Below are 21,572 nucleotides of genomic sequence, written 5' to 3' on the forward strand. Positions count from 1 at the left end.
TCTCCCTTTTTGAATATATCTCCTTTATTATACAGTATTCTGTAGGGTGGCACGTTAGGAGCCTAGTAAACTTTTGTCCCTTTCATGTGCCCACTATTTTAGTACATGTAGCGACATAAAGTATTACATGTAGCATTTTGGACTTGTATCTGGCTTAAAGGGAGTCTGTCATTGGGGATTTAGTTTTTTTTACGTAAACACACTTTGGAATAGCCTTTAGAAAGGCTATTCTAGTCCTACTTCTCTTTTTCTCCTGCTCACAGCCATTTTTTCAATATATCGTTTTTGGCAAATATGTAAATGAAGCTCAAGGAGCATAGGAGGCATTCCCCCTGTGCTCCGAGCACAGCAGTGTCATACTTTTGAACAGGTAGTTATTGAGTTATAGGATTTTTTTGTCTGTTAATTTGTCTTGAATATAAAGGCATCTATCTATAAAAGTCAGTGAACATTCACATTACCATTATAAATGTATGTTGTTCTAATCTGTCACAGGATAAGAGCAACAGACATTAATTGCAATAGAGTGACGGATGCATATGGAGCCCATTCTGTCTAGTGTCCATTCCAGAGCACTATAAATATACAATTTTCCCTTGGGCTTTTTACTTTACGTTTGTAAAAGAAGAAAGTCCTGTATGCACAACTTTTTCTTCCATCAGAAAAGTAACAAGCAAAGCTTTTGTCATGTTCTTCACATTAGAGTCAGTTCAGACAGATGATTCTTCCTTCCCTCTACATCAGTGAATATGACTATTAATGATTCATGAGGATGAGCAAGAAAATGTAATAATGGTAGTGTGAGCTTATCCTAAGTATTTCAATCTGCTGTATGAGCAATCAAAGGATTACTTGTTCAAACTCCATAGGGGTATTAACTATACAGATTTTAAAGGGTAGAAAAAAAACATTTTTACATATAACAATAAGGCCAAATTCACACGACTGTGTCCATTAGCTATGATAAAAATGGATTAATTGGTCTTTTTTTTACAGTGATTTGTATCCATTACATGTTTGTTTTTGATGATTGAGTGCCATATTGTTTTAAATGGCCCATTAAGCAAAAAAAAAAAACACTGATGAATTTCATTGGTTGTGTGGGTTTTTTTTTTTTTTTGGTTAATTTGGGCATCAGCAAATGCATTAAAAGTTTTATTATTATTAAAGTTTTTGTGATTTAAGTAAAACAATACAAACCACAACTGAAACGATCAGGGGGAGTAAAGTTTGAGTGAAGGGACAGGGAAACTGGGAGGAGTAACAACAGGTCTGTGGATTTTTATTGGGTTTATGGGTCTGTCAAAACTGACCAATATAGAACATATGTATATTTGTTTTTGGGGTTTTTTTATCGATAAGATATCATTCTGAATTGACCAGAAAACGCTTTTGAATGGTTTTAAATCAGTAAAAAGGTACAACTATACAACAGTTAACAGCAATGATGATTAGAGATGAGTGAACACAGTTCGATCGAATAGATATTCGATCGAATATCAGACCATTCGATTCCAATCGAATACCACGAGGCAAACGCACTGAAAATTAGTATCCCCTCCCACCTTCCCTGGCGCTTTTTTGCACCAATAACTGTGCAGGGGAGGTGGCTAAACTGAAGAACAACAACAGCTCTTTTCAGAGCTATACACTGCAGGGAGAGGAGTCGAGATTTCAATGGGGTGTCTCCCCAAATCAGGGATACAGAGCAATTCAGTCCAGCCAGATACGCTGAACCCAGCTTAATGGGCCATTTAAAACAGATGGCACTCAATCATCAAAACCCAGATACACAGCAAATCAGTCCAGCCATATACGCTGAACCCAGCTTTGCAGGCAGTGTCCCCCCAAACACCTAAAAGGGATACAGAGCAAATCAGTCCAGCCAGATATGCTGAACTCAGCTTTGGAGGCAGTGTCCCCCCAAACACCTAACAGGGATACAGAGCAATTCAGTCCAGCCAGATACGCTCAACCCAGCTTTTCTCGGTGTATAGACCATAAAAAGGCATTAGTATACATCAAAAAATGCGTAAGGCTAGCCCAAGGGGGCCAGGATGGAGGCGTGGGAATGCAGATGTGGAGCAAGGTTGCGCTCAACCAACAGCGTCTACCTACTCTGCGGCAGCAAGCATTGCGCTTCCCCACAGTCTCTGGCTTGATGGCCAAATTAAGTAGGGTGCAGGGTACAAGACTAAACAGGCCCGAGCACCAGAAAAAGGTGTTACAATGACTGGCAGATAATGCTTCCAGCACATTCTCCACCAGCCAGTCAGCCTCTACCTCAACTCCTCCTCCTACTCAATAGTCTGGTCTTCCTTCCTCACAACATGCCCAATCTTCCCAGCAATGTAATCCCACCTTTCCCACCTCCCAGGGGCTGTTTTCAGGTCCATTCACTGTCCCTCTCTCCGTCCCACAATGTTCTGCATCACCGGAGGTAACAAATGAGTTGCTGTGTCCTGATGCCCAAAAACTGGAGCATCCGTTATCTCCTGTTGTTGTTGTTGACCAGCAATCGGCCCTCAGTGACGACGATGACGAGACACAGTTGCCATCAGGGCAGCCTGTTGCCATCGTTGGTGTGCAAGAGGAGGAGGAGCCAACAGAGAAATTGGAAGAGGAGGTGGTGGACGACGAGGACACTGACCCAACCTGGACAGGGTGGATGTCAAGTGGAGAGAGCAGTGTAGATGTGGAGGGAAGTGCAGCACCAAAGAGGGTGGCTAGAGGCAGAGGCATGTCCAGAGGCAGAGGACAGCTGCTTCACCGAAGCCAGGCCACAGCCAGCCCACGTGTTCAATTTAGTGGTGCAACGGTTTTTAAAAACGTACCCCAATTTACCCGAGCTACTGGTGAAAGTACGGCGCTTGTGCGTGTCACAATCCCGCTCCTGTGTGTGATGCGAGAATCCCTTATCACCATCAGGGACAACGCATTGGACACTGAGGAATCAGGCATAGGAGCAGAACCATCCCAGCAGGATATTCAGGGCACACTCCTGTCCGCTTCACAGTGTAAATTGAGGGAGGAAAAGCAGGAGGAGGATGACGAAGTGGCAGATCTCATTGTCACACAGGAGGCTAGCAGGGAAGTTCAGTGCGTCCCATTGCTGCAGCGCAGTTGGGGCGAAATGGAGGAGGAAATGGAGAGTGACCATTCCGGTGGGGGCAGCCAAGTTATGCCAAGTAACACTCTGGCACCAATGTCTGAATATATGTTGGAGTGCTTTTCAACTGAAAAACGCATTGTCAAAATCCTGGAGAGCAACGAATACTGGATTTTTGCAATCCTCGACCCCCGGTATAAAAATAATGTTTGTAATTTTATTCCGGTAGAGGGGAGGGCCAGTCACATCAGTGATTGCCACAAGCAACTGGTGTAGAATATGATGGAGATGTTTCCATCAACTCTCGTTGGCGGAAGAGAAGAGAGTTCCTCCAAGAGGCTAACAACTGCCATCCGGTCCACACCTGGCAGAGGCACACTCTCCAAGGTCTGGGACACGTTAATGGCACCAACTCGCCAAACTACCGCCACTGAGGGGCCTAGTGTCACCAGGAGGGACATGTATAGGCGCATGTTGCGGGAGTACCTGGCCGACCCCAGCCCTGTTCTCTCCGATCCCTCTGCGCCCTATACTTATTGGGTCTCCAAGTTGGATTTGTGGCTGGAACTTGTGCTGTACGCATTGGAGGTCCTTTCCTGCCCTGCTGCCAGCGCTCTTTCAGAAAGGCTCTTCAGCGCAGCCGGTGGCATAATTATGGATAAGCGCAGCCAGCTGACCGGCTGACGCTGATCAAAATGAACAGCCACTGGATAGACCCATCATTTTCATGTCCACTGGTGTCAAGCACCCCGACATGAAGTTTCATGTGTGTGCTCATCCTCTACAATTCCTCCTCATACTACTCCTCCACCATCAGCGTTGCACAATTCTGCTCCTACTAGGCTCAATCAACCCTGATTCCCCCAAACTCTGCTGGTTAGAGGCTCAATCCACCCTGATTCCCCCCAACTCTGCTGGTTAGAGGCTCAATCCACCCTGATTCCCCCCAACTCTGCTGGTTAGAGGCTCAATCCAACCTGATTCCCCCAACTCTGCTGGTTAGAGGCTCTACTCACTCCAAGGGCCAAAAACATTGCCATTGCAAGGGTCTACTCACCCCAAGGGCAAAAAACACTGCCGGTGCAAGGGTCTACTCACTCCAAGGGCCCAAAACACTGCTTTTTAAAGGCTCTATTCACTCTAAGGGCCAAAAATAAATCTCTGCTGTTTACAGGCTCAAATCACCCAAAGGGCCAAAAACTAAATCTCTGCTTTTTAAAGGCTCAACTCACCCAAAGGACCAACAAATCTCTGCTGGTGCAAGGCAGAACTAAGTTAAAGGACCTAAAATTCTGCAGGTAAAAGGCTTAAGTCACCTGAAGGGCCTCAATCTCTGCTGGTAGCTCAGCTTAAGGGCCTCTAACTTAATTTGGAAGGGCTCACGTTAAGGACCAGAAAAGTGAATTTTTGAAGGTCTTACCACATCACACACACATCCACAATGACAGTTAAGGGTGGGTACTGTTGGATTTCCCATTGCCTATTCCATCTATGGTTGTCATGGGCAACGCGATTTAAAGGGGTGCTTTTAATGTTTCTTTAGCTTTAAATTTGGGTTTCTGTCCATCCAATTGGGGAGGAAAGAAGGTTTCCAGGTATTTTTCGCTTTCACTTTCATAGTGGTTTTTTTGAATGTTGAAAATGTGTAGTTGATAGGCTGTGATGTTATGGTAAAACTGTGACTTGGGTTTGTTAGATGCCCTTAGGCATGCTTCCCCTCCTGTCCCAGTTGCATTGCAGAGGTGTTGGCATCATTTCCTGGGGTGTCATAGTGGACTTGGTGACTCTCCTGAGTCGAATGGTGGGTTCCCCTGAAACGAAGCATTTTTCCCCATAGACTATAATAGGGTTCAATATTCATTCGAATAGTTGAATATTGAGCGGCTATTCGAAATGAATATCGAATATTTTACTGTTCGCTCATCTCTAATGAAGACCTATATAGCTCGGGAGTTGGTGTTTTGGAGGCCAAAGGCATTTGTGAAATTGAATAAATTTTACTGATCTATTCTGCTTCTAAACACCAAATCTTAACATGTGTCCCATAGGTCAAGCACAAGATGTAAGGATGCTTCTGGATTTAGGAGTGGACCCATGCATCACTAATGAACAGGGAAAGGATGCTGCAACTATACTCAAAAGGAATAAAAACTTCAAAGCAGAGGACATAATCAAGAAGCATGTAGCAAGCCGTCTTTCTACTGCAGATCCATCAGCCAGTACAACCGGTACTATCTATTGTACATTTATTGCTGTACAAACCTCACATTATATGTCATTTAAACATGCTATGAGAGATTGGAAAATATAATTTAAGCTGATAATACACTTAGAGATTTAGAGCGAGAGTGTTAGATTGATTGTTTCCCTATGAGAGTATATATGAGATTGTTGGCCAACTAGTTCATGTGGATGATTGTCCAAAACATAGAAACAATAATGATCGATCAAACAGACACCAAGGAAACACAAATACGTACAGTGGATTCAGTTGGGCAGTGTATATGAAGTGTTTCAAAGGAATTTGTCAACTTGGCAGTTGTTTATCAATAGTGCAATAAAAGTCAATTAAAACAAAGTTTAACAAAATATACTGTATTGTGAAACTAATGTAATGACATTCTGTCTGCATCTGTCATCGTTCACTATAATGTAAAAGACAAGACGGAAACTTTGTTCACTTTTCCGATGGAAAATAAAATTGTGATCCCTGGACTTTATCTTCCATTTGAAAAGTGAAAAAGTAAGACAGAAGAAAGTCTCTGTCTTGTCTTTCATATTACAGTGACTGAATGTGCTGTGTGTGCACCTGTCTTTATCTTAAAATTCACCTGTTATGAATTTTACAGTCCTTTGCTCTGACCCGTTAATGGATGAGAGTAAGAGATTGAAAAATGAGCTGATGTGAACTTGACCTTAGTGGTAACTTTTACTGCAAACAATCTAAACAAATGAAAAAAAATTGTAGCTAAGTATAATGGAGTTCATTGGAAAATGGTGGGAAATCACAAAACCTACACTGCATTTTTATGATTAGTCTTTGGAAATGTGATGGTAGAGAACACTGGTCTACATTTAAAAAAAGAGAAAATGTCTTTTGGCTGATTTTAACAAAATGAAAGTTGCTGAATCCAGATATGAAGAGAAAATTAACACATCCTGTATTAAATATGTTCAAGTGAAATATAAGGTGTAATAAGTTCTGCAGAAGTTATAACAAGTAAAATATTGGTTGCAAGCAGAAAACAAGTCTGTCGTAAAACTAAGAGGGCAATAATTGTCCAAATTTTAATTATGGGGATAATGTCACTGCTTAGGGAGAGACCACCTTTTCAGGTGTGTGGAGACTTATACAGCCATTGTTGCTCCACTGCAAGAGAACATGGGAAGAATATGCAAATCTGTCTCCCAAGATGTAAACAGGGAGACAGTGCCTCTGTTATGCTGCCCTCTACCGTCAAGTCAATGAAATTGATGTAGACCAGGTTATAATTATATGGCTCATCCACACTTTTTTTTGTAAAGGATGGTGTTCAATGTCTTTATTTTTTACGCAGCTACTAGTGAGGAGACCAGGAACAGATTATAACAGACAACACACAGTATTTCTTCAAAAGCAAGACAGCTCATTTTCTTGCTGCTTTTTTGGCAAAATGGTTCGCCTCATCCTTCTTCTGTGTCATAAGGGCATGCTCCAGAATTTTGAGTCATGTCTCAAACGTGGTTGGTTGTTTGGCAGGTTTTTTTTTTTTTTTTTTTTTTAAGAATTTTCGAAGCATTGACTTTATTAAGCTCCCTTTTGAACACAACCCTCATGCTGAAGGATTCTTAGAAAAGTCAATATTAGTCTCCGATGAAATTTATTTATTTTTTTTTTTTTTTTGCGTCAATTTCTTTATAGGTTTTGTTTTTCAGACACTGGTCAGAGTAGGGAGTAGATTGGGTGGGATTATAGCATTTCTCTCCAGACCTGATGGAACTAGTAGTGTAACCTAAGCAAGAATAATATATAAGCATTTAATAAACATGTCATTAGGTGTGGTTTTCTAGGCTCACTGTCCTACTAATGATCCATTCACTGTAAGTAATTGCTGGGGATCCAACAACCCAACTCCAAACTGTTCAGCTATTCTGGTTGCCTTTGGACAAATCCAGAAGCAGGTTTACCTTGTAGCAGAACTGCAGTACCCTGGGGTAGGCACTTCCACTATACTGTGAACATTGTCTTCTACTTACAGCTGTGTTCTCTGAATAACTTACATTGGCTGTAGGCAATTGCATGAGCTGATGGACACAGGGTCCAGGGGTTGAATCCTCAGGGATCAGCTACAGTGACAGTTGCCTGGGTGGGGACCCTTAATACAAATTTAAATCAGAAGAACAAAATAAGAGAAAAAAAAAACATGTTCTTGTGCATACCTGATGCATCTGATCCTGATCATTTTCTACCTCATCACCGACACAAACATTCTACACAAGGAACATTGCTTTCTGGCCCTCCTAGGCAATGTAAATTCTGCGGCAGCAAATGGAAACAGTAGCAGGGCTACTCCCATGAGTAGGGACGAAATGGAGGAGCTGGTCCAGCTAGTGAATAAATAGGACTATAATACCCGCAAGGCCACTTGCCCATATCCAAATGCACAGAAAATCAGCAGTATGGATAAAATCATCCATAAACCTACAGAAGAAATGTGGATTTGACTGGTCTAAAGAGCAAAATTGCTCAGACCAAAATATTGCGAGGATTACTCTGAGAAGGATGAGGCGATCCATTTAAAAAAAGTAAGTTTATGCACTTAATTTCTGTAGGCCTGTATAATACTGTATTTCGTGATGTGTATTTCAATTTACTTTTCTCATATTACCATCAGGACAACAGCGCTCTCAAAATGAGTTTCCGGTATCCACAGCTTCAGCTTGCTGCCCACACGCAGAGAAAACTACTATAGATCCTGTCTCACCACCAAGTCAGACACATCCTGAACAACTAAAGGAGGTTGTAGATGAGATACCTAAAAGTATAGGTATGTTTTAAAATAAACACATCCATATATACAGTATATGTATTTGGTAACCTTTATATATTTGTAGACTTCTTGACAGAAGAAGTGTAGCCTAAATTGCTGCACCTGCTTCTGCAGAACTTCAGGAGCAAGGACCTATCTCAAGTTTGTAACTACATCTGCAGTATTTGATATTACTAGTCAGTATAGAGAGGATGATGTAAAGGATGGTGTTCAATGTCTTTATTTTTTACGCAGCTACTAGTGAGGAGACCAGGAATGTTGGGAAACAACACAAGGCCACCCAGACACCACCAAATATGATAGGTAGGTAAAATGTTACAAAAGTAAATTAACAAAATTGGGCTTATTCTGGCTGAGGAGCAAGTGAATCTACTGATGGTCCCCTGTGCCATGTTGGGTCATCCACCACCATTCCTTCTCACCTTTCTTCAGTGGTTCATGGCACAGTAACTTAGAACTATATACAGATTGGAAATGTGAAGCCTCTCAAGCAGCCTTATAGGAGTCTATACAATAAACCATTGTAAATAAATCATTAATAATCATCAATAAATCATTGTAACAGTACCATGGGTATAGGCTCAGCCACTAGGAGGCTAACAATAGGAATATAAGAAAGTGTTGGCTCTGCCCAAATGGGCTATACCTTTTCCAGAGACGTGAAGTTATTCAGGTTTAGACTAGTGCCTGTAGAAGACAGCTGTCTGTTAGCAGTGTGTACTCCACCTTAGTTGTACCCCCTTGTGGTTGCTAGAAGCCAGGCACCCAAACTTTTCCTGCAAAAGCTTGTACCTTTCTTTACTGCAGGTCACCTTGTCCCCCTACTTATCAGCAGCCGCAGCTGGAGTACCAGTAATCGCACTTTCAGTGTGAGTTTACCGAAGTGGTGACCCTGCGAGCCTCTGAAGACATTGGAGGGGTGAGAAAACTTCATGTCTCTGCTGCTTGCCTTCAACAGTGCTGTGCCCCTCCAAACTCCCTCATGCTGCAGCACTGCATCCATTCATGTTAATTCCAGCCATGCTTCTTTGGTAGGTTCCCTTACCATGTCACTTCTGGGGTCTCCCTGGGCTCCTCTCCAATACAGGTGAAGCTCCTAGGCCCTTCCCACCCCTTCCTCTTTCTCTGCACCCTCTTCTCCAAAATCCTCCCTGCAGTAGTATGGCTGAACTAATTTAGTTCTTGGCTTCTGCTGTGCCTATGCTGCATTTATTCCAGTCTCTAGTGAAATGCCACTTCTTCCCTGAATTAGTTTTTTTGCCTGCCTTTACATGGATTTTCTCTCTCCTCTGTCAAAGTGGTCTTCCTTGCTCGCTAATAAGTCGGCTTTTTAGAAAGACTGAGAGGGCTTCCTCTTCTCTGCTCTGAATTGTGCACATCAGGCCTTTCAGGGTCCCTACCTCTCATACTATGAGTGGCGTTTTCCCATCTTGAGGGATTGTTTTGTCTATATGTACTACCAGTACAGCCCATTTCTTGCTGCAATAGCACCTCCTCCTATCTCTGCCCTAGGCTCAAGTCTCCTACTCCAGACCTGTTACATGAGGCCTCCCACCCATATAGCCCCCTAGAACTATCACCTCACTCTAATCCAGAGGTTCAGAGCCCTTCACTACCTTTGCAGTAGCTTAGGCACTAGTGGGTTAGTCTGGATTAAGACACCCCCCCCCCCTTTCCAACTATGGGTGTGACTCTGGCCTACCTAGCTGTTTTCTCAAGACAATAATGTTGCTCAGGTACTGTGGCACACAGTGATGGGGTCCTGGTGGTTCAGTCCAATGTCACCTTTTACATGGCCAGGTGCTGGATGGGTTAGGACAAGGTGCAGTTTCCTGGTGGAGCTTGGTATACTTCTCTATTAAAGTCTCCTTTTCCCCTTTCCCTTCCCTCACAACAAACACTGACCTTGTTTAGGACCCTGTTAAGCTTCCTGTCTGTGGAGCGTTAACAACCTAGATTATCCCCTTTTTGGGGATGGGACTAATTTTATTCAAGTGCCAGACTTTTTAAGGTCTCCCACTCTTTTTGTGCTTCTCACAACACCGGTATGTGTCTTTATAGGCTGCATGGCTATGAGCCTCCCTTTCAGTTCCTGTTACGGTGAACTGTGCCAATGTAACATTCCTTTGGACCAAACTAATCTGTGCCTGAGCTGGCATAGAATGCTAATGTGGCTTTCAGATGCATGTCAAAATTCCAACCCCCAAGAAACTCCTGGTCTGACATTTGGAGCCACAGTTGAACAAGACACAATAGAGGAGAGAAGCTCCTTTACTCTACTTGCTCAGTAATGCTGTAAATTCATTAGGCTGCCTGTTAGAAACGAGCCATCGGTTCCTTACTCCTCCTGGCTGTCTAGGCTACACTGGGAAGCTTTCCAGTATCTTGTCGTAACAGATTATTCTCTCCCTGTTGATACTGCTCACCTTAGTGACCTACTACTGCTTGACCTTAGCTCAGGTACTGGTCTTCTGGCCAGGGGTTGAGAGTTGGATGTTGCTGGGGTCTCCATCCCTGCAACTGTCCTCCCTCACTTACTCTTGTCCTCCTAGAGCGATGTTTATGTGGTCCAGACGGGCAATAGTTGCAGCACTTCGTTGTACTTCATCCTATTTTTCTTTTGTTTTTTTTTCCTTTACCAGTTCAAGGCCTTCCCCCCACCCGACCTTGGGTAACCATCCTTCTGCTATTGAATAGGCAGTCTACCTATTCTGAAGGACGTTCCCTTTTGTCCAAGGTTTCCTGCTTTTCTCATGGATAATAGCTTCTCTGGTGGAAACTTTGCTCTTCTGTCACTTGATGGCGATCTGAGTGAGCAGGTTCAGGTCTGCATCCCCATCCAGAGTTCTTCTGGCACATGACTTCTTTGTGATCTTGTCTCTGGGTTTAGCTGAGCAGTACTTGCTATCTCAGACTCCAAGGGTCATTGATCCCTTATGGCTGCATTTGGGACTCCCTGATTCTTCCTAGCAGGATGCCTCGTTTTTTTTCTGTGGCAGGTCCTACAGACTACTACTAGTACTGCTTTACTGCGTGTCTTAGCTGACCGTTCTCTCAAGTTACATGGTTTTATCGGAACTCTCTGAGCTGGCCTTTTTTTCAGTGTTCTCCTTCACGATATTCTTCTTGTTGGGTCGAGACTGTTGACTCTCTAGCTCCTTGTCGACGGCCCAACTCTGCGAGCCTCTCTATTCAATTTGACTTCTTTCTGGTTGAGGTCTGTTCCTTGTTTCCTTTTCCCAGACTTAGGACATGTCTCAGTCTTCTGTCCCCAGTTGAGTTATGGACTAATTGTTCCTGCAAAGTGTTGTTTTGTTTGTTTTTGTTGCCTTTGGACCTCTTTGTATTGTCAGGTTGGAGTTGGTGGTTTCCCACTGTTCCTGTATATGCTGCACATGTAACCCCAAGGGGGTGCCCTCCATCTAAAACTCTCTTACCTCTGCCTTATTTTGACTTATCTCAGCTACTTTATCTCCACCCTTCGAGAGCTCTTGTCCGGCATCCCACAGAGATTATCTTTCACTATAGGTCTCCTATAGTGCAGTTCTATGGAGCTTGCAACCTGGTTTAGTCTGGAAGGCCTTAATGACTACTTAATCCATTTTGGTTCCATCTGCAATTTTCACTCTCTCCACCAGGGCAACTAGGTGTCTAGCTATCAGAGAGCTCTTTCTGTGTCCCTTTTCAGTACTAGGGGGCTCTCCAGCCTCCATTTTCCCTCCAAAAGTTGGGTAACATGTAATTTAGCAGCTTGATGTCAGTAAATGTCCTCTTGGTCAATTTTTCCCCCCCGTTGTTCTTACCCCCAGCATGCTTAAATTAGTTTGCCTTTCGCTTCTTCCTCCTTCCTTTCTTTTCCTGAGCAATATTTGCCTCGGGCAGTTTAGTACCTCTGGGTTTCGTCTCAACATTCTTGCTGCTCTGGCTCTTGCTCCTCTATTGAGGATCCATGTCAGGATTTGGCAACCTTTGGGCATCTGAGGGCCCTGGTTTAGTATCTTAAGGTCATTTGCAGGTCCAAGCTGCTTCTCCATTTTATCCTGTGAATCCTAGAATCCCAGTGAGCTCCTCATTCTGGTGGATATCCATTGTTTCTGTCTTCTAGGCTAGTGATAGTATCCTCAATAGGCCCTGCCTGTCCAGAACAAGTTTTAGGAAGCCTCTTGTGCTGATGGTCAGTTGACTGGTATTTTCTCTTGCCTCCCTCTGGGACTGCTATAGGACAACAAATTGTACTGTATCCCCCAATGATATTGAGAAAATAATGGATTTTTGTACTTGCCATAAAATCCCTTTTTCATTGTATTCATTAAGAGACACAGATCATCTGCATTTTCTTTTCTTGACTGTTGTCCTAGTGTTCTCTTCTTGGGCTCTCATTGGTGTTTGCCCCACGTTTTGTTTTCTACTGCTGTTGGTACAAATCTGATGAACTTCCTGTCTGTGGAGCCATCAGTTTCTTATATTCCTATTGTTAGCCTCCCAGGGCCTATACTCCTAATACTGTTTCCCCCGATTAATACAATGAGAAGTTTAAAAAAAAAAAAAAAAGTTTGAATTTTATTATATAGACTTCATTGAGATTGCAACACCAAGAAGGACAAGCTGGGACAACCTTTTAAGGTTATGTGAACCAAGGAAGTAGCAGGTGTCACTACTTCCTTGATTTACAAGGAAGTAGCAGCGACACCTAAGTCTTCTCTTGACCGCCTCTTTGCTGGGTCATTGGCCGCATCTTCATCTAAATGCGCCAACTGCGCATGTCTGTCGGTCATTTTCCTGTGGCCTCTTACACGAGCGCCTGTTCGACATGCGCAGTTGGCGCTTTTAGATAAAGATGCAGCCGATGACCCGGCGAAGAAGACAGAGGCGTCTCTGGAGAGTTTTCAGACAGGGGAACGCCCCCTGTGCTCATTTACATATAGTAGAAATAAGAAATTTCTCAGGAACGGCAGTGCGAATCAGAAAAAGAAAGGTAAGCTAAGAATAGCCTTTCTTAAGGCTATTCTATCGTGTACTTGGTTAAAAAGGGGTATTCTAGTGATAGGATCCCTTTTAAAGGACTCATAAGCAAACAGACAAGTCAACCAGTATCCTCCTTGCCCATGGCACGACTTCTTGGAGTCACTACAAGGGTCACTATCAACAGTTATCTTTCAGTGTCATTATGCCTCTGTGTTAGCTTCTATCTCAAGTTCCCACTATGCAGAGTTGTAGTTCAGGTAATGCCCTTTCCCATCCGTTAAACTTGATGGACACGTGTTTATTCAACCGTATTAAGTATGTAACTATGTACAGTGGACCAAAGAAATATTTTTACTGTTGTGTACTTGATGCCCCACTACAACTCCAAATAGGATTAGAAAGAATAACAGTATATAATGAACAAGTCATTTTCAAGGCTCCTTGCAAAACATAAAATAACATGCCTTCTTTATCTTTCAAGGTTTCATTTTGTTTGTTTTTTCAAACAGGCGGTGATAAAGAAAATATTCTGCATTGCATTAATAAATGCCTGAAAAGCATGAAGGAACTGCAAGAAAGTGTGGCAGAAATACCCATTAAAAACAGTGTGAAGAGAAGGAACTCTGTTTAAAAAAAAAAAAAAAAGTTTAGAAGAAAGTTTAACACAGTTTAAAAAATTTTTTAATATTAATGTTTATAATATCATTCAGGTATACTTTGATTGTTTTATAGTTTCAATGTTTTGTAGTAATTCCTGAGTTCAGTAAAAAAAATAAAAAAAAATTGAAAAGCAATAATTGCCTGCTGTCTTCATTTTAGAATATATAAATGTCACATTATTACACATACATACTGTTTATACGTTACTTAGTCCATACTTGCCTGTTCCCGGTGCGCCGGTTTCCTCCCAGTGTGGTCCGATCCTGCTGCTTCAGTATCTTTTCAGAATGAAACTATGCACCAACTGTGGTGTCCTGGATCTCCTCCACTAAAGGTAGAGACGTCACATGCTTTTCGCTGAGTGTGCTGATTGGCCTCTGCGGTCACTTGCAGTGGGGACTTCTGCTAGAAGACCACAACGGATCGGGAGGACTGGACTGCACTGGGAGGCAGTGGAGCACCAGAAAAATGTGTGTGAATTTTTTTTTTTTTCCCACCATACTTGGCAAATTTAAAGAAAAAATAATAATTTTGACTAGACAACCCCTTTAATTGATGATCAGCTGTACAGAATGATTGTTCAGTTGCTTATATATGAATGAGCCTCTCTTTTGCACACAAAAAAGTCTGACTTGTATGGTCATCCTTATACTTTGTTCACATCTTGAACAAATGTGATTGTCCGCTAAAATACTAGCAAGTATTTAAGTATTGCTTTTCTATTTCCCTGCGATGAATGTTATTGTATGCAAGTTGTGGGCAATTTTCATTAAAATGAGCAGTATACAGAGGGATATAGCACTGAGATGCAACACGTGAAGAAAGATAGGTGTATATAAAAAAAAATATTGAAAAAATATTGTGGGAGGCATTTACCAGTTGTAGTAATAATAATAATATAATAATATAATAATATCAATAAATAATGCATTTTAGTTGTATAGCACTAACATATTCCGCAGCACTTTAAAGAGGACCTTTCATGTATGGAGGCACATGTGGTTTTATATACCGCTAGAAAGCCGACTGTGCACTGATTTTTAGGATTCGTTTGAAGCTGTAGAAATTGGGACTTATCTTAAGTAGGTGCAACTTGGGACAAGTCTTGGAGACGAAGTGGAAGGTTCTGAAAATAAAAATGTTAGCTTTAGGTCATTGAATGGTGAGCAAGGGTTGTGTGATACAGAGCTGAGAGAGGAATTATACGGAGGTGTGACATTATGGAGAGCTTTGTGAATGAGTGATCCATTTATATTGTATTCTGTATCAAATAGGCAGACATTGCATTTACTGGAATAGACTGGAGGCATCACTATAGCATTTAGGCTGATAGATAAGCCTGGCCGCTTTATTCAGAATAGATTGTAGAGGGAGAGTTTAGTAAGGGAAAAACCAATCAGTAAGGAATAACAGTAGTCAAGTCAAAAATGAATCTGGGTGACAATAAGGGTCTTTAATGTTTCTGCGGTAAGGAAAGAGCGGATTCTGGAGATATTTTGAGGTGGGGATGGTTCTGTTGAATAGAGTCTGATGTCTATACATTTCTATATGTACTCGACTTCAGTTTTCTCATTGTTTCCTTTTGATACGTTTTTAGAGTTAAGCAATTCTGCTGGAGCCAAGGATTCACTTGTTTATGCCTGGGATCAGTTCACAGAGTTTTGCAAGCAAGGTGATAAAGTGAATAATCTCTGTGGGCACAAAACTGTGCAAAATGTTCTGCGTATTCTGTCATCTGTTAAAGGTAAGTGTTTTAGATAATGGTCTGTATTATATAGAAGTGTAACAGGATTTTAATTTTTTCTTTTTATTTAAAGGGAGTCTATCATTGAATAAATCGAATTTTCAACTAATACTGCATAGGAATAGCCTTTATAAAGGCTATTCATCTCTTAACTTTACTTTGCAGGTCCTCGCCTTTGTTTTCAAATCATGCTTTGTTTTTAATTTATGCAAATTATGCTCAGAGAGAGTGCTCTTAGCACAGGCTCGTCATCGCCCGCAGCGCCGCCTGTGTGTTGTCTTCATGGCGCCCCCTGCTTCTGTTCCCTGCCTCTTCATTGCCGACTTGCGCTGGCTTTGGATCCCAAAGATAAGATCATGGGTTGTTGATGCAGCGAAGGGACAGGGAACTGAAGTGGGGGGCGTCATGAAGAAGACACAGAAGCGGTGCTGCGGGTGATGACGAGCCTTTGCTCAGACCACAGGGGAACGCCCCCTGTGCTCTCTGAGCATAGTTTACATAAAGACAAAAAAAAAAAAGTCATAATTTGAAAACAGAACCGAGGACCTGCAAAGTAAAGCTATGAGACAAATAGCCTTTACAAAGGCTATTGCTACGTGGTATCAGTTGAAAATTGATTTATTCATTGATAGACTCCCTTTAAGCTTATTTGCAATAACTATATGCAATATAATTTGACTATTTATGTAAGTCTCATGGGTTTGCACGCTTCCATGTTAGTGTAAATAGACATCAAGCTGAATCTATAGTGAATTATACCAAATCTGCATTTATAAATATAAATTATGAATGTTCTCCAAAGTAATACCTAACATTCCATGAATATAGCAGCTCTATCTCTATGCTTTATTAGTACCAGACAGTGCATTGATGCTATGTTCACACTAGCGTTCTGGTTTCCATTCTTCGGGTCCGCAAGGGGACCTGTGTTAATGCATTGAACAATTTTTAACCTCTGCATTTGGGAAATATATTCCAAGATTGCTTAGCAAACAGGAAAGCACTAGGTAAAACTGACATGAAATAGGACGTGGGAATATTAATTGTCAGTACGATTAAAGGGGTCTTCTAACACCCATATACACCATGCCATCATGAGAAGGTCCATGTATTACTGAAAAAGATGATTGTTGTCACTCCTGGAGCCTCCTTATAAGGCTGACCATTGGCACACCCACAACACCAAACTTGTACTAGAATTAGTTTGCTCATTTGTGTGCAGAGATTTCTCATCGTACCTACCTTGTCTGTTGTTTTCCTTTTGTAGAGATCCCATCTGACTTAAAATGTGACATCCCAGACTCTGTTGCTGAGCTCCTCATCACTCAGCTAATACAGAAACAGAGATGGCAAGATGTTTTGCTGCTGCTGACTAGAGATGCGAATGGGGAGTCTGTTCAAGAAGGATTGATTCAACGATGTCCTCTTCCCAAAATCAACATTTTCCATGTAATAAACAATCTCAGTCCCAAAATGGCATTTAGTTTGCCACTAATCAAGTTACTTTTACAACAAGGAGGTAAATGTTCTTTTTTAAATTTGTTATTTGTCTTCCTATTAGTTGATGATTAATTTTCAATTCAGAATGTGTATTTTGTTTTGTTTTTTTTTTTTTTGTTTTTTTAAATTCCTTTTCCAAAATATTGAGGTGTTATGATTATGTATAGGAATCTTTCATCTGATAAATTGATGGCATATTCATAGGATAAGCCATTACTTTCTGATTTGGGGGTGTCTGAAATCTGGGAACCCTACCAATTGTGAAGATGAAGGCATTATTGCTATTACTTTATTAGATGTGAAGACTCCATTTACTCCATTTTAAATTCAATGCAGTAGATAATCACAGCAGGGATTGCTTTCTCTCTTCATTCACTTTGCATGGGACTCTGTAATAGGCTGTTGCAAATGAGCACCAATTAATGCGCTTCACATCAATTGGCACGCAGTCCATGCTTGCATCTGCAAATGTTAAAGGACCCTTAGGCCTATGTCATTGTACATACCTTCACAATCACCAGATCTAAATAGGGCAAAAATAAAATTTTCTGTAATTGGGGGCAGAAGGTCATTGTATAGGGGAAACAGTTTACACAATTAAATCTGTGCCCTATTAAAGTAAGATTTTTTCCAATCCAAAAAAAAAGTATGTCAGTATTTCAGCTCATTTCCTCTAAAGAGAGTACAGATGTAGTAATGGGTTTTCTATGGTTTTTGTTTTTCATTATCATGTGGCTGCAAGTTATTAAATTCAACTTTGACGTATCTGTACCTATAGTAGAAATGACTAAACCTTTATACATGTTGTTTCAGTAAACACTAGTTAATTGTACATAATTTCCACATTAAAAGTGCAAAAAAAAGTTTAAACTTCAAGTGTATGAGACTTGTCCCGTCATGAACAGACATTTGGAATAAGATCTCTTTATCCAGCCATGCAACTTTTCATTCTCACCTGCTAACATTATCTGTCAGTAGACCTCTACTGGGGTCCAGATGTTCTGCAAAGAGTTCTGTGGAATGGGAGTGGGTATTACATTGTGTACATATATTTATGTATATTTCTACTATCTGGATGCCACTGAATACTGCAATATAAAGTGTGGGGGCCACATGGGAGAGCATCATAAGAGCTGTGGGGCACTGGAGAGAGCATTATAAAGGGTGGTGCCAATAGGGCTGAATTATAAAGGTGGGGCACTGAGGACAGCAGTATGAACGGTGGGGACCACTGGGGACTGTATTATACAGTGCGGACACTGGCCAAAATTATATGATTTAGTGGCTAAAAATTTTCCTTGGATATTCAGTGGGGTGGTTTTTTTTTAAGTTTAGAAGCTAATGCCTCCTAGGTGTTGTGTGTGTTTGTTTTTGGGGTTTTTTAAGTCTGGAGCACTAGAAAAATTGAGGATGTGAAATTTGATGTGGATCTTCTCCTTACACAATCTACAAGTCTGGGTTTGTGAAAATCAGAACCGTATCTCTGATCTCAGAAAAGACCGCCATGTTTGAAAAGACAGCTAATATGTGGGTTCAGAATGCAGACTTTTTCAACAACTGGCTACACCAGAACAATGTGGTGGTCCTAGGCTTACCTGAATGATTGAAAGGCACATACTCCTGTTTCTTTATGCAATGATGGCCTGAAGAACTGCTAACTGATGCCGTCCTTTACACTTCAAACATGATAGAATAAGCCCAACATTTCCAGGGGTCCCTCCCTAGTAGCAGAAAGTATGATGCCTTTTTCAGGTGGCCTGACAGAAGGGAGAACTTCCAGTGTCAAAATACAGTGATTTTTATTTACCCAGTCTTTACTTCTTTTCAGAAGACTAAGGCATCCTTCAAACATACTAAAAAGGAGATCTTCAAATTACATACTTGCTGACTTTGCCTGCTCGCGTCAGCATTCAAAAGAGAACGATCATCCACCATCACCAATATCAGTTCTTTGCCTCCTTTAATAGGCATCTCTCCGCTTATTCTGGTTCAGTTGGAATTTGTTCTATTGTACAAGAAAAACAAAAGATGCACTTTCTTTGCTGATCAGAAATACTGTGAGATGTGTGATCAATACAGCAAGGTATTGGCGCATCTGATTTGTAAAAATGTAGCACAAGCTATCCTCCCTATAACCTGCTCCAGGGAGCTTTAATGTGCAGGCACCAATACCCTTATCCAAGCTGCAAGTCTTTTCTGAACAGTTCGAACCATGATTGTCAGAAATTCAGAGCTCGTCTTCTTCATTTGGGAACACTCCAGGCTAGAGAAGCACTTAGCAGGACTAGTACTGCTGGATATATACACCTCTTTAACACCTTAATTACTTTGGTTTAGCTATTGACAAAGTCTCCTCTTAAATCTGAGACCTCTGCCATAAATCTGGTGACAGGAAAGATATGTCAGTCTCCAATTCCGCAGCTCCTGCGCCTTACTAATTTTAGGGTCTCTAAGAAAATGTGGAATGTCCCTTTAGCTATCACTCCTTGCAATGATACTCCTGCAAAACCCAACCCTGATACAAGTCGATCTTGGCTTACCTCTACACCAAGTTATTGAGTTCCAGAGATAATTACCATCTAAATTGACACAAGTTGTAAACTTGATCCTATCACATGGTTGATTATTTTTTGCATGTTGCTAGCACAAATTTCTTGTCATGCTTTTTTATGTTGTACAGTAGTAGGAATGAAATATTTCAAATATTTTTTTGTTCTATATTTTTTAGTTTATTTTTATTTTTTATTTCCTACCTCAGTTTCTCCTAATGGCATTGGAGCCAACTTGAAACACCCAATCCAAGTATGCTTAAAGAAAAGTGATTTTGCTTTGGCTTATTTGCTGCTCACGAATGGTGGAGATCCAAGGGGTGTATCCATTACAGAGGGGGACACTCCTCTGCATGCTGCAGTTTCTGTTGCATTAAGTAACAAAGGTGAGAAAATAATATAGCATCATATTGTGTAGAAGTACAAATGTGGAAGTGATATTTCATTGGAAAAATGTGCTATAAATAATGTCTCCATTTCTATCATGTCTTCTATCATGTCTATTTTAGTAAATATGATCTTTTCACCTATACAATGCACCTTAGCATTAACCAATTCAGTATAGGTAGAAAATCTTTCACACTATTTTAAACCGTTCCAGGTTGTCAAAGACGTCATAGAGTTCAGTGTCTCTTACTTTGGTATTTTAGGGTCTTGCTGCACATATATTAGTTCAGCTCTGTTTCACGTTTAATACATATACTATACACACACATCTCTTTGGCACACATACACAAACAGCTGTGATATACATGCAACATTCATATACTAAGAGCTCTGCTGCACACCTTGCAGGCACGCACAGTTTGGTTATACACATCACATATACTTTAGTGTAATCAATGAATATATATTTCTGCATACATGCTTGTGAACGGTCATAGGTTTATGACATCATGAAAGGCTCTTTAGCGTACCTTTTTGTATTGGAAGGTTTGAGGACCTCCAGCATTAGAAGGGCTGGGTTTCTCAGTTTTCTCCCTGCTGAAAACGATTGGTTACCCTTCTTTGCTCTTCTGCACTTCTCTGAAATATTAATGTTGGATAGGGAGGGAAATGTGCAGACTTTTTAGAAAGGGTTTTAGTCCAGTTATAGTCTGAATATTCCCTGTATTCCCTGTGAAATAAATATTCTGGGGCATCTTTTCTTAGAACTCTGCATTGTGCTATACCTCTGTATCTTTTAGAGCAGGGGTACTCACACTTTTTCAGCATGTGAGCTACTTTATAAACTGACCAAGGCAAAAGATCTACTACCCACTTCTTGTGGGCAGGGCCAGGCGGAGCGTGAGAGCAGGAGACAGCGGCGTTCTGTGGCCGCTCAGGGATCCCCAGTGTCTGCTTGTTCACAGCGCAGGCTGAGAGTTATCTCTGGACACTGGGGCTGTGGCAGCCTCGCCTGCCAGAGTTTGGAGATGTGTCTCAGCCTGCGCTGTGAACAAACAGCACCCCGGCTCCCTCCACCCCTAAGAGTGGGGAGCGCGTCATCCCCTGGAGCTGCTGCTGCCGGGCCTGCAAGTGTCCGGAGTGCTTGTTCACAGCGCAGGCTGAGAGTCGACTCTCGGCCTGCACTGTGAACAAGCAGACACCGGGGATCCCTGGCTACATCCCGCGGTCGACCCATACGTCCTTTGCGGTCGACCGGTAGATCGCGATCGACGTATTGGGCACCCCTGTTCTAGAGTATTTTTTTCACATATTTTGTATTAGCAGTTATCAAAAATACACCTCCTAGAATTTAAGAATAGACTCACAACTATGTACTATCATTCCCTTTATTAAATGGGTGTTTCCCTACCCAGACTGCTACTATTAACGTGACTGGGCAGTCAGATTGTACAAGGAAACAACCCTAGCTGATATCTCTCTCCATTTCCATTTCTCTCTCTTACCCTTTCATTCTTTGTCGCTTTCCCTTTCAGTCTCTTATTTCCTTTCACTTACTCTCTCTCTTCCTGTTTCACACGCTTTCCCTTTCTCTTTACCATTCACTCTTCTCTCTTTACTCTCACTCA

At 41.5% G+C, this 21,572-nt stretch overlaps 1 protein-coding gene across 1 annotated transcript in view; it reads left to right on the plus strand.

Moving 5' to 3' along the window:
* Positions 1–21,572, plus strand: part of TRANK1 (tetratricopeptide repeat and ankyrin repeat containing 1) — a 74,445-nt gene that overhangs the window by 25,019 nt on the left and 27,854 nt on the right. Inside the window, exons 9-12 of the mRNA XM_075271065.1 lie at positions 5,158–5,337; positions 15,362–15,508; positions 16,776–17,027; positions 19,767–19,943. Coding sequence (XP_075127166.1) covers positions 5,158–5,337; positions 15,362–15,508; positions 16,776–17,027; positions 19,767–19,943 — 756 coding nt within the window. The remainder of the gene's footprint in view (positions 1–5,157; positions 5,338–15,361; positions 15,509–16,775; positions 17,028–19,766; positions 19,944–21,572) is intronic.

Source organism: Leptodactylus fuscus, chromosome 4, assembly GCF_031893055.1.
Source record: "Leptodactylus fuscus isolate aLepFus1 chromosome 4, aLepFus1.hap2, whole genome shotgun sequence".
NCBI lineage: Eukaryota > Metazoa > Chordata > Amphibia > Anura > Leptodactylidae > Leptodactylus > Leptodactylus fuscus.